This window comes from Cervus canadensis, chromosome 21, assembly GCF_019320065.1.
Source record: "Cervus canadensis isolate Bull #8, Minnesota chromosome 21, ASM1932006v1, whole genome shotgun sequence".
NCBI lineage: Eukaryota > Metazoa > Chordata > Mammalia > Artiodactyla > Cervidae > Cervus > Cervus canadensis.
The window spans coordinates 51,441,744-51,456,346 of NC_057406.1; the positions used below are offsets into that span (position 1 = coordinate 51,441,744).

General features: G+C 40.1%; 1 protein-coding gene across 1 annotated transcript in view; it reads right to left on the reverse strand.

Annotated features, from left to right (window-relative positions):
- Nucleotides 1–14,593, reverse strand: part of LOC122423311 (putative tetratricopeptide repeat protein 41) — an 82,615-nt gene extending 68,022 nt beyond the window's left edge. The window contains 4 exon segments of the mRNA XM_043440243.1: nt 748–928; nt 4,465–5,464; nt 6,081–6,159; nt 14,129–14,593. Of these exon segments, the coding sequence (XP_043296178.1) occupies nt 748–928; nt 4,465–5,245 (962 nt within the window). The 5' untranslated portion in view covers nt 5,246–5,464; nt 6,081–6,159; nt 14,129–14,593.
- Between the last annotated feature and the right edge of the window lie 10 nt (nt 14,594–14,603).

Here is a 14,603-nt window from a genome sequence, read left to right on the forward strand (position 1 = left end):
ATGGGTAGCCTTTCCCTTCTCCAGGGGATCTTCCCAACCCAGGGACCGAACCCAGGTCTCCCACATTGCGGGCAGATTCTTAACCAGCTGAGCCACAAGGGAAGCCCAAGAATACTGGAGTGGTTAGCCTGTCCCTGCTCCAGGGGATCTTCCCTTCCAAGGAATCAAACCAGGGTCTCCTGCATTGCAGGTGGATTCTTTGTCTGAACGAAGAGGACACTGAAAAAAGTGAAGGAGCGCAAACTTTGGGTAAGATAACTCAATTCCTTACACACAAACACAAAGCCATGGCCCATAGTCAGCCATTAATAAGTGTTGGCTGAATTTCTTAATGTAATTAATAACGAGCTGATGATGTATGTGGAAGTTCTTTGTAAATTATGCAGTACTGTACAGATGCATTATTCATGTTTCCTAATCCAACTTTTTCTCCTTAAAATCATTTCATCATTGTCAGGAATGACTTAGACAAACTTTGGACTATGGGATTAAAACAGAAGGCGAGCTCTCTGTCCTCCAGGGTTTATAATCTTCTTGAGGAGACTGGAAGAAAGAAACTGAAACAGTCAGGAAAATTTAGCAGATGCAGAGTGAGTTCTGATGAGGGGATTCTAAGCCGGGGGTGGCTTTTAGGAAGCCCGTCTTGCAGGTAGGGGTAGGAAGGGGGAGGGAAGGAAGGTATTCCAAACTGGGGGAGTCTATGCACTAAAGTCCGACTGCTTTGCTTGGGATTTCTTGACGTCGTACCTGAGAACAGAGTCTAAGCTGGAGCCTGCTGCAGGACTGTTAAAATCAGATTCTATATCCTTTAAGGCAAATCTTTCCAAGAGTTCAAAGATCCTGCTAGACTCCTTGGAAATAACAAACACTTCCTTGCATTTCTCAGTGAACTCTTCATGATAGAAACGTTCAAAGTTGTGCTTAAAGTCTTTAGAGACAAAAAGATATAGAGACAAAAAGATATAATGTCTTAGATTTGTAGTTTAGCATTTTCCATTTCACATGGTTATTATGAACGCCCAGGGAAGTGTTCTGTGTCCCTACCACCATCTTTCTATGTTAGCACAATATTTCATAACCCACTCTACATTGTAATGCAAGGAAGCTACAGGCAAGCAATTTAATCTTCTTAATGCTACTTGTATCTGAAGTCCTACTTAGGATTCCAAGTTATTTCATGACCTCACAATGAACAGGGCAAAAGAAAAAAAAACAAACTGGATTTGCTACATATATCCTCTTATATTTTTAGATTGTTAGCTAAGTCTAAGTTACCTAATTCAATCTCATAGCATATGTGTTTCTATCCAGGGCAATGGTTGGGGGAGGAAGTGGGGTGTATTTTTAGGATAAGATGCCCTAATACAATGATAACCATGAGTACCGTTTCAACTCTGCCACTGGGCAAGTCCCTTAAACTCTCAGGTAAAATAAGTGGCAGCCAGGCAACTGGATCTCTGAGATTCCTTCTATCTTCAATTTACTATGTTTCTAAACTCATTGTTAAAGTCAAGGTGTTTTGGACTGCCAAAACGCCCCCCCATCTCTAGAGATACCTACATCTCCCAGAGTTTGGGAGGGGGTTGTTTTTTAAATGATGTGAGGCAGGAGAAAGAACATCTCAGGTTGAACCTGGTAAGGTCTCAAGACATCTTGTACTTCCAGAGTTAACTGGGCTGCCCTCTGGCTCAGGTTAGGGCCAGAACAGACCTAGAGGACCAACAGTTTGGCCAAGGTCAACTCTAAATTTCAAGATCTTAGAATTGGAGATGATCCCACAACCTAATGGGTCTCTTTAGCTCACCATGAACCTCACTCACCAGTCTCAAGTAACTCCAAGGACCTCAGAAGTGCTTCTAAAAGTCAAAAGAGTGTGAACTGATAGCTCAACATTGCCTTATGATAACTATTGGCTACCCAAATGGCCTATTTTTACCCCAGCTATGAGATTTTGGAACTATGTGGGTGATTAAAGGGTACTGAAGATCCAAAAGAAAAATAATTTAGCCTTTTTTTAAAAGTTTTTTTAATAATTCATCCATTCTGTACCTTCTACTGCAGACATGTAGTCCATATATTACATATTCAAAACTAAAATCTAAAACAAGCTAACCTTTCAATAGTAGTCAACATCAAAGACTAAGGAGAAAACTATAGAGAAACAATTTGCCTCTCACCCAAATAAATACACGGAAAGGTTTGATTCTTGAACATGTTAGTAAACATTAACTGGCGGATGCAGTTCACACTGAGACTAGTCAAAAAATATCATTATTAACTATACTTCAGGCTTTAGTAAAATATATACTATATTCTCCCAGGACTCATTTTTTTATGATTCATCCCCATTACCATAATACACATCAGGCACTGTTTTCAGGGGCTTAACATATGTTTTTACTCTCAAGGTGATTATTGCTAACCAGAAATCAGAAGAAGAAACCTAGGCTTACCAATATTATGTCATTTTCCCAAGGTCACACAGCTAGAAACTGAAAAATCTTGGATCTGAGAACATGTCTGTTTTTGGACATTCTAAAACTCCAAGGCTGTAGTGAATACTCAAGATATTCTGGCACTGCTCAACACCCTATTGAGCCACAGACTATCATTTCGGGTCCCACCTTGTCTCAACCCTCAGTTCATGTTAATGTAGTGGGTCTGATTCCCTGCACCTCCAGAGGTGGCGTAGGACCCAGGATTAGCCAAGTCAGAGCATCATATCACATCAATCACAATACCAGTGATTGAGTCAGATACAAGCATACAGTCCAAGTCCCGCTAATCAGGAACAGAGACTTAATGGTAGGGCTTTGAGTCATTTACTGCTGGACTTGAACCTGGAGCTGCTACAGCCATCTCCCCTCCATAACGGAGAAGCCAAAGAATGGAGGCAGCATGAGGACAGCAGAGCCGTCAGAGAAACAGTGAGAATCAAGGGCCTGGGATCCTCCTCTGAGCAAGCGGATGCAGCTTGAGCTGAACACAGACCCATCCCTAGGCTTTCAAGTTATATAAACTAATAAATTCTCTTTCTCTTGAAGCCAGTGTAAGTCATTTGCAACCCAGAGTAATGATCGATACAATATTCTTTTCTAGGACCCCAAAATGATTTGGTTTGTAGGTGGAGTCTAGTTTGACCAGCACAGGTGGGATTTCACATCTCACCCCCAACAACGAATGTGAATGACTTTAGGTGGGTCAACTCCCTCCAATTCAGCTGACCACAGATCCGCTCCCTATCGTATTACAAGCACTCTGCCTGCCTGGTCCCTAAAACATCTGAGAATGCACCACCCTCATTCCCCATTCCCACACTACCTGGGCCCTTACAATGGTAATTCATAATCTTTTTTGTGTCATCAAACCTTTTTGATCAAAGACAATGTCTTCCTTTGAGCGATGTCTTCCTACGCCCCCCAAACACACATATGCATTAAACCATTCTATTTTTCATATAATTTTAGGGCATCGCAGATCCCTCCCCCAAAGTCTATCTAGGTGAAGAATCTCCACCCTATTCTGATGTTGGTCTTCCCTTTTTAATCTGTACATGTCTACAAGACACTACTTTCAAAATAACTATAATCATGTCAATATGATGTCAGGCAGTGCTTTCCAAACTTTCATGCACGTGCGACTCACCTGTCATCTTTATTAAAATGCAAATTCTGATTCAACAGACCCAGAATGCATTTCTAGCAAGTTCCTAGGTGATGCTGAGACTACCAGTCCACGGATTACTGACTTTCTGAGTAGTAAGGGTAAAAGCAAACGAGCATTGTTTTGAAGTCAAAAGGACCTGGGTTCATATCCTAGAAAGATCCCTCACTGGTGAAGTGACATTAGGTAAGTCACTTAACTGCTACACAGCTTTAATTGGTTCATCTGTAAAACAGCAATTTCAGCATCTACCTTGCAGGTCTAAATCTTAAAGATTGAAAGTGGTAACATGCAAAAATCATTTGACAATAAAAGTTCTCTTCCCTTTAGATTAGGTTGTCTCAACCTTGGTACTAATGACATTTGGAATTGGAAATTCTTATTATGAGGGGGAGTTCTGTGCGATGGAGGATGTGTAACAGTGACCCTGACCTCCCCCTGGTAGATACCAGTAGTACACTCCCAACTGTGACACCAAAAGTCTTCAGATGTAGCCAGAAGTCCCTTGGGGGTGAAATCAGCCCTGGTCTAGAACCTCTGCTCTGGATATACACATTAGCTGCCAAATATTTTAGGTCTTTCCCAAGCTCCTTGACTCCCTAAATCGTCTTCCATGACCTACTATTTACTCTTATTCTCAGTTTCAAAAATCTTCACATGAAGTGAATGTTACGGGAATATGCTAACAATTTTAAATGCATAAATAACATTTTCAACCATTTTAAAATTCCTTTCACAAGGAAGACACACAAAACACATGAATCTATGACAATAGACTTAGCTATCTCCGTATTTACTAACCTGTATTTTCCGTCATTACAGTGGTTGGGCAAAGTTTCTCTATCACGACCAACCAGTCCTTGAGAATCAGCTCACCCAACTCGTGGAGATCTTTATACAACCTGACAGGGAGCCCTTTGCTAATAATCTTGGCCTTAAGCATTCCGATCTTTAACTTCTCCTCATCATCAGTCAGACAACCCGAAGACAGCATCTCCTCCTTTTCTTCATCCCAAGTCTTCAGCGGCATGGTTCCCCTCCTAAAGTAAAAATACTGAAATTGAAACTCATTCAGAAATGCTGCTTGGATGACCTCTAGCTCCATCAGACTGCAGGTGGGATACTCCAGAACCCAAGGATAACCGTTTTTTGCAGCAACATAGAGATTCTGTTCCACTTTGGATAAACTTGACAGGTCAGTTGCCTTGGAGAACATGACAGGTGAGTAGTTATGGAGAAAGTCCCCGTATGTCTGACCCAGCAAGCAGATGAAAAAAGGAAAGCAGCTGTTCACATAGTCAAGACAGAGCTTCAGGTGTTGCGACTGGAGACAAAAATGCTGTCTAAACAGATTGGAGAGTGAGGGTTCTTGGGCCTCCAACACTGACCATCTCAGGTCCACAGCTTTGAAATACGTGCCCCGGGAACTGCAGAGTTCATTCAGCTGAGGGAAGATGTAGCTTGCCAAAAAGTCTCTCTCTTCTTCAAAATCACCCAGAGTCGAGCAGATGTAAGGCTGAATGGGTTTCTGCGGCTTTAAAAGGAATTGGGCAGACCTGTCTTCACTCTCATTTGCCTTCATTTCACTTTGCTCAGAGATGACATAACCCTTAAAATAGAACAATTTTTGTTCTGGTGCAGCCACCAACCTCCTCTGCTTCTATGACTTTCTCCTAATTATGTTTGCTATAAACAGATTGAAATCTTTCCCCAGAATGTCTTCTTCTTATAGATACTATAACGTGAGTGATGGCAAACAGTGCACAGATCAGACTTGAAAACAATCGAGTTTAAGTCAGGACTGAAAAAGAAAAAAAAAATTCTTTTTAGGATTCCAGGAAGTTCATTGATCCTCTGTTTCCCCACAGCTTTTGCTGAAGAGCTGAGATCCACAGGTGGTAAGTGGGCACTGAATACAGTTCTCCCTGTTTTCCTCAGCACCCCCCATCCTACCTTTCCAGTGTTCCTTTGGCCACCTGCTCCTTCTGCCCCTGTTAATTTGGAATCTATGCAAGGGGACTTGCTAAAGAGTATGAAAAGGAAGGCAAAGGCAGAAAAGGAGCCTAGCATACCTAGCAACAGAATAAGCCAAGACCCATGACTGTGACCAGAAGCAAGAATGAAAATTGTTATGAAGTTGAGGTCAGGAAAGAGGAATAAATCAAAATAGCAATATAATAAGGCCCAAGAGCAATAATGCACCCAGCAGCTGAGAGGCAAGGAAGTCTGGATCTAAGAACTTCATGGAGTACTGTGATTATTTCTATCTCAAGTTGTGCGGGCTCTCACGACATTCCATTCACCTACATGCATTGGAAATTCAATTCCACTGAGCTAATGGAAAAACACACACCCTCCAACAATGAGGTAGATATGCTTGCATCTTGCTCAGAAGCAAAAGATTCAATGAAAAGTACCTAGTTTTATGAGCTTTTTCTTGATGCAACTCATTTCCTTACCAAATGTTGCTTCACTGTTTATGTTCGTTGCTTTCACCTATGGAGAAACATACCGTTTTATCATGAATAGGGCAATTCTCCATCAAGACGACCTGACAAGGATATAATAATGCATTACCTTTTGAAAAGTGTTAACCCTTTTGCATTTAATTGTAACAATAATCACACAATAGATAATATTACCACTCTACTTCACTGATGAAGAAACAAAAGTTCAGACAGGATAAGCAACATGTCCAAAGTCACTTGGCTAGTAAGTGAAGAGCCAGGATCTAAACACAAATCAGCCTGACTCCAGGACACATACATTACACTGCCTCCATATTATATGGATAAGACTCTAGGTCTTTTTTTTTTTTAAGACTCTAGGTCTTGAAGATACCATCAATCAATGGGTAGAAAACACCTACACAATAAATGATACTGTAATAAGTAGGTGACAATTTGAAACAGTTAATCTCACACAAACAAAATCTAAAAGATAACTGAAGAGGCATCATGAGCACTTTATTAAAAGACTTTCTGCCTGCCATGTAGGAGGCTAGAATTAGATTATCAGCACTTGAAAATATCCACCTTTTCCTATTTCCAAGTGATCAGAGGTAATTTACATCTTGGTCTCTACCAGGTCCCAAACACCCAGCATGAGGACTGGCTCAGAGTAGGTGACAGGTGAATATTTGTTGAACAAAAGAATTTAGTATAATTTTTAAATGAAAAGAAAACATAATTAAATATTAATCAAACTGGGAAAAGATTTCCAAAACTTTTAAGCTATAGAAGAAATCACAAAAGATGTACAAATAATAACCACATTTTTAAAAGACCTAAAGGCAAACAATGGACTGTAAAAAATATTTGCCACAAATAAATTTATCTTTATTCTAAGAAAAAATACTGACATCCTAGTAGATATACAAGTAAAAGATACAAATAAGTTTTAAAAAATACAAGAATATATATAAAAGCATATTTAACCCTTCTAGAATTCAAAGAAATGTAAAAGTACTCAATGATACAGATATTTGAAAGTATTGCTATCTAAACCATGGGGTCGCAAAAAGTTGGACACAGCTTAGTGACTGAACAACAATAACAATCTAAATATTGGTGAAATTTATACCTTATGTATACCTATGGAATTGTAAACTGGTAACTCTGGAAAGCTATTAGAAGGTATATTTGCAAAGTAAATGGCAATATACTTCAAAATATATTACTACTTTCTGGGAATCACTCCAAGGAACTAATCAAAATAGTGAAAAACTATAACTATTAGGTGTTCATTGCATTGTTTATGATAGAAAAAAATAGAAAAAGAAAGGAAGCAAACTAAATGATCTTCCAAACAACATAACTAAGAGGGTAAAAGTACAGTCACTGATGGCAAGCGATATATATATATATATATATATATATATATGTATATATATATATATATAAAAAAACAAAGTCATGGGCTTCTGCTTCCAGCCATGATAAATAACAGGGACATGACTTACCTACCCCTCTTCAAAAAATTAGAAAACTGGACAAAATATATGAATTGCTATTTTCAGATATCATACATCAGGCAGTACAAAGTGTGTGATCCTAGAGAGAAGTAAACTAGGAGTTATTATCATAAAAAGTAGACTTCACAACAAGAGTCACTAGTAATAGAAAGTGACATTACATAATGACAAAGTAGTCCACGAAGAAAGCATAATAATCTTAAGTGTGCACGCACCTAACAAAAGAGTTTCAAAAAAAACAAAGCAAAACTGGTAGAAATGACAGGAGAAATAGACAAATACAAGTTAGAGATTTTAAAACTCATCTCTTAAGTAATCGATAGTTTAAGTAGTCAGATAATCAGCAAAGACGTAGAAGATCTAAAAAACACTATCAAGCAAATTGGTTTTGAACATTTCACCCAAAAGCAGCAGAATACAGATTCTTCTCGCATGCACATAGAACAATCACCAAAATGAACCACCTTCTAGGCCAAAGTTCAGCAACCTGCAGCCTAAAGGCTAAGGCCTACCTGTTCCCTGTTTTTATAAAGAACATTTTACCGGAACTCAGCCACTTTCACCTATAGTGAGTATTTAATATTACAAGAGCAGAGCTGAGTAGTCATGATAGAGATTATTTGGCCCACAAAGCCTGAAATATTTTCTATCTGGCCTTTTAAGTAATAGGTTTGCTGAAGTCCATCCTAGGTCATAAACCATCCTAGGTCATAAACCAATACTCTAACAAATCTTAAAGAACTAAAATCACATAAATTCTGTTCTCTAACCCCAATGGAATTAAATTTGAAATTGACAACAGAAAGATACCTGAAAATTGGCAAATTTTGGAAATTAAATAATACATTTCTAAATAACTCATGAGTCAAAGAGAAAAGCAAAAAAAAAAAAACACAGCGATTGGTGACAGAAAAGAGACCATTAGTTGCCTGGTGGAGGGTGGGGAGAAAATAACTGGGAAGGGAACTCTACGGCACCTGGAATGTTTTCTATCATAATCAAAGTGGTAGTTAGGTGTAGGCATTCATCAAAACTTACCAACTGACCTCTTAAAATGGGTGCATTTTATATAAATTAGACCAAAAATAGAACTGATTCCTTAAAAATCTGAGAACTAGGACTTCCCTGGTGGTCCAGCAGCTAAGACTTCATCTTTCCAGTGCAGGTGGCCCAAGTTTGATTCCTGGTCAGGGAACTAAGATCCCTGTGGTATGGCCAAGTAATAATATTAATAATAACTCCACAACTGCTAATAAAGAACCTTTCCAGTTTTTGTAGAAATAGAGGATTAATGGGGACAGGAGTGGGGAGGTGGACAGAAGTAGAAGAAGTTATCTTGGAATGGAAAGATAAAAGTAGGATATGATTTTTTATTTTACTTTAAAACAATGTAAACAAAAAAAATTAACTACAAACTTTTCATTATTACTATAAGGTGCAAAACCCTTATCACATGTCACAGATAGACAGTAGCCATAAAAACAATACATTAAAAACCAAACGTGCTGCTCGATTTAAAAAGGATGACCAATAATACCTACTGCGGAGCACAGGGAACCCTGCTCGGTGCTACCTGGCGGGCAGTGTGGGTGGGGAGCCTAGGGGAGAATGGACACGTGTATATGTATGACCGAGTCCCTTCGCAGTCCATTTGAAACTGTCACATCATTGTTAATTGGTTACACCCCAATGCAAAATAAAAAAGTTAAAAAAAATTTAAATAGCAAACAGCATCGAATAAATTCTATTAGATACATTCCTCTTTTTATGGAAAAGGTAGACTAATATGTGCTTATTAGAGAGCTATTTAAGACAAACTTGTACCAAGCTGACTTTCTCTTGGCATAATCAGGAAGACTAAAACAGAACTGAAAGAGCCCAACAACTGCGCCAGAGAACCAAAGCTATTTACTATCTGTCCCTTGCCTACTTGATAGCAGCAAGTGGCATTACAGTGGCACCTTCCACACTGTTGGGGATACAGAGGTTGAGTGTGGGCTCTGGAGTGACATAAACTCCCCCAAGATCTCACTCTGATGGTAGCTCTTGCAGCTGTGAGTCTGAAAACATTGACCAAATCCGATATAGCAGGATTAAATGAGACTGCATAATAGGCACCTAATAAACATTTTTTTAAAATTTGTTTTAACACCGCAAAGATGAACTTATTAAGAAACCACATTCCCTAGTAAGGGCTTGAGGACTCCTGCTCCAGGGCCCTAGATAAACATTACTGCCCTGGGTGTCCTGTTGATCCTGAGGCCTAGTGTCTAGCTTTTCCTTCCACTCTATGAACTGCGTCACCATCATTTCAATAAATTCCCTGTTCTTATTTCCAAAAAGAAATGAAGAGCCAAAGAGGGAGGGAGAGAGAGAATGGAGGAAGGAAGGAAGGAACAGCCTTCCCAACAGATTTCTTAAGCAAATTATCACTGTTTAGTTTGCATTTTAGAATCTGCAAGGTATATATATATAAAGTCCTCAATCAATGTTTGCTATTCCTACTGCTGTTGTCAGTGTTAACATTACCTCTACAGCAAATGTTTGACTTCAAATTTTGTGATAAAGTAACCTCAAAGTAGTATTGCTCTATTTATCACTGCAATTTAGAACTAGAAGTTATGAGACTATTTACAAACTGGTGAAAATTTCCTCTGCTTTTTTTTTCCCCAGAAATTTCTCTTGATATGCTTAGGCTTAGAAATTTCTATATATAAATAACATGCCCCCACCCCCACCCTTCATGGTCACAACATCTAACTTTAGTAATTTTAGTTTGACAGCCCCAAGCTGTACTTTTTCTTTTTTAAAGCTTTTTATTCTTAAAACATAATTTGGTGGGAATGTAAACTGGCATAGCTTTCCTAGAGTGTAATTTATCAGTATCAAAACCCTTTAAACACAACTCATTTATTTTTATCAAGCATTTCAATTTTAAGAATTTATTCTATTTGTCTATAAGGATTTAATTTCAATTTAATTTTTCTCACTAAGTTGTGGCAGACTTTTTGTGACCCCTTTAAAAATGGATGCTCAATCTTAGTTAAGGAGGTCTCCCCCATTCCTGCCATGTACCCACAGCCTTTCTTATTTTCTCCTAAGCTGGATTTCTTTTTTATATGGTATAAGATAGGAGTCAACTTTATTTTTCTTTACATGGATAATCAGTCAAGGTCAGCATCATTTATAAAACAAACCATCATTTCTCCTCTAAACTGGAACATCTCTTTTATCATGTATTAAATTGAAACAATCTATCTCTGGATTCTCTCTTTACCTACATTGTCCTGTTTGTCTACTCAAACATGTAGTAGATACGCATCATCCTTTTTCATTGTGCAGCATCTGAATCCCCTTCCTATTTGGGGGGAAATCCCCACTTCTGGCTCTTGCCCTCCCCCCACCCCCCTTTCATGAGCCCATTACTCACAAAAGAAGCTGAAGATGCCAGCTAGAATCTTTCTCAGCTTCTCTTGCAGCTAGGGTATGGTAACAGCCAGCTTCTAACACGGCCCCAGTGATTTCTGACTCCTGGTATTTACCTCTTCATGTAATCGCCTCTCTCACTAAGTAGAGTTGGTTGAAATGACGGTGTGTGATTTCTGAGGTTGGTTATGAGTTATCACAGCTCCTGCCTTGTTTCTGATATGGATCACTCACTCTGGGGAAAGCCAGCTACCATACTGTGAGCTCACTCAAGTAGCCCAAGGGAGAGGTCCAAGCGGTGAGGAACTGACACCTCAGGTAAATACCCATGTGAGTGAGTCATCACGGAGCAGGTTCTCCAGCCCTAGCCAAGCCTTTGATGTCAGCAGCAGATGTTGACATCCTGACTGCAGCTTCATGAGACCCAGAATCAGGACTACCAAGCTAAGCACTCCTACATTCCCCACTACAGATACTGTGCAAGATAATACATGCTTATTTCTTTTTTTTTTTTTTTTTTAATTAGTTGGAGGCTAATTACTTCACAACATTTCAGTGGGTTTTGTCATACATTGACATGCTTATTTCTTTAACCTACAGTTTTGGGGTAATTTGCTACACAGCAATAATACCCTATAGGGTATGGCACCAGACTCAACTTCTCCATTCGTTTTATATTCTTCAATAAGATTTTACAGTTTTCTTCATGTTGGAGCTAATGTCTTTCAAGTTTATTCCTAAGTATTTTATGGTTTTGGTCTCTAATATGAATGAAAGTGTTAGAATTTCCCTTTCTGTGTTTTCTGCAAGATTAGGGTAAGTCTATTGATGCTTATATATTTGTTATAGTCAATGATTTTTTTCCCCCTCACTAGAGCCTATTGAATTTTCGGATAAGCAATCATTTCACCAGTGAGAAGGAATTTTAAAGTGAAAGACCACAACTGTTCTAAAATTAATGTTGACTGCGGTGCTCCTCTGTCCATGGGATTCTCCAGGCAAGAATACTGGAGTGGGCTGCCATTCCGACCCAGGAATTGAACCCAGGTCTCCCGCATTGCAGGCAGATGTTTTACCGACTGAACTATGCAGGAAGCCCCACTTCATTTTTTTGTCTCAGACACTTTTACACAATGTGGGACAATACTGACAACTGGGGGATCTCTGTCTGGTTCCTGCTTCCTACTGAGATGGGTTTTAGTGTTCTTTGTTTTGGGTTTTTTGTTGTTCTTTAAATTAATAGTTGCTATTACGGTTTTTTGGATTCAGGTATAATTTACATATGACAAAATTCACTCTTTTCAAAGTTTACAGTTTGATGAGTTCCAATCACCACAAAAATCAAGATCAAGAGCATTTTCATCACCACACCTCAAAATTCCCTCACATTCTTTTGCATTCTCTTATATCTTTGCTTCAGTTTAAATAAGACGCATGCACTGATGATGTTAATATTTCTTCCAGTTCTGCAGAGACCATATCTATATTGCTTTCCCTTATCCTGCCAGCACTTTGCATAATCCTAGGCACATACCAGGTTTCCAACACCGCTGAATTAATAAATGAAAGCGTGAACCAAAAAATGAACCAAGAAATTCACCCTGGAGCTCAGCTCCACACGTCAGTGCTCTCAGATGCCAACTGCTATCCTGTCGTCATCTCCCCAGTCTGCATTCTCCCTGACTCAGCACTAGACGACCCCTGTCAACCAGGTGAGCCATCCATTGTTCCTAATGACACCCCTGTGTGTGTCTGGTTTTTCTCTCCCAAGCTCCATCGCAAAGGAAGGTGCTATCTAGTGGAGTTAACTGTGTTCAACAAAAAGCTTAACAGTAACAATAACAAAAACAACAATGGTAGCCTTTCCAGTAGTCTTCCTGGACACTGTCAAAAGGGAAAAACTAAAATTAGGAAGGAAAGGACCCAGATCCAAAGGTCATGAGCTTAATAAGAATCTGAAGTGTAAGTTCTGGAGAAGTTAGGCCAAGATAGGACCTGAGGATCAATCATGGGTCAAGTGGCAGAAGAGGTGGAGACCACAGGGGAGAAACAGAGGCTGGAAACAGGGTAAGCTGCCCGTCCCTTGGACAGGGTGCACAGCCATGAATCACGTCTTAAAGGGATAGACTTGAGCCTGACAACAACCAACCGTCTTTCTCTGCCAGTCTGTCTTGTGTTCCTCCTGTTTTGCGCAGTCATCATTTGCAGAACCGTGTGCCCACAAGCAATGCATCTATTTTGGAGGGCCCATCTCACTCTCAGTTTCCCCCAGGTGCAGCACAAGTGACCCGCCACTGACCAGTTAAGATGGAGTTTGCAAAATTTCAGAACTGGTTGCTTACTTGTTCAGAACTAGAGAAATGTTATGAAATGCAGAAAAGTCAAGGCACTCATCTTTTTCTAAAAACAAAAAATAAACGAGTTGAAATTCACAAAAACGCAAATATTGAGATTTCTGAATGTAATTCCTACCCTAGTATACCCTTAAAAAAAAAAAACAGACGCAAGCACAGAAGCATGACCAAAGCTTTGTAAGCTAAACTTTTCTTACTAACAACAAAGACAGGTAATTTAGGCAGATGTAAATGAAGCACCACCACAATGGGTAAGTGCTGACCACAGATTTAAGACCGGCAAACCTAAATAGGGGAAGTTATAAATAAATACGATAGCCTGTCATTGAAAACGTGCCTTCAGGAATTCGGATGATTACCTGAAAACAAATTTGAAGTTCAGTTACCCTGTAGGAAGCAGTAAGGAAAGCAGTGTTTTTGTCAGAAACTGGGGTGCGAGTCAGGGTGGGGGTTATGTACAGACTAGGTTAAAGAGACAGAGAAAATATTTTCCAGGGCGCAAGCTTAGGGTGAGGGACTTCCCTCACGCGAAAGACACCTGGTCTTTCTGTACTTCTACGAAGTGACAAAGCTGTACTCCCTCTCCCATCTGCAGCCCCACAGGTTTTGCTTTCAAAGATCTGCAGGTGTATCCTCCTGCACGTCAAACTGAAAGCGTGTCTTCCTTTTGTGCTAGACTGGACTTTACTACCATGCTCTCCACCTGACTTACAGCAGGGACTCTGGGACCACCGGGTCACCGCCTTTGAACTTCATGAGGGAGTCGGGGCTTCAAAGTTGCTCGCCATTTCCCTCAAGGGAAGGTGGAGGGAGCCCCGCTACTCTCTTCTGGAAATCGAATCTGGAGGCCTGGGATTCCGGCCGTGAAAGAAGCGGACGCAACAGGGATTCCGGCTGCCCAAGTGACGCACGGGAAGGCAGATTCGGAAAAGGCTAGCGCACGAGGCCAGGCTGGGGCCAGACTCAGAGAGGCCGCCCCCCAGAACACGGGGGTCTCGGCCAAGGCCTTGGGGGCTTTCTAGGCCCGCTTCTAAAGGATGTACACTGGAGAGTCTGGAGTACGTACAGACCTCTACCGCAATGGGAGCGAGGGGTAAATCCAAAACACGCAGCGGAGAGCTCCCGCAAAGACACGCTGGGAAGACAGGCAAAAGGAAGAGCCAAACTACGCAGCTGATCAAAGACTA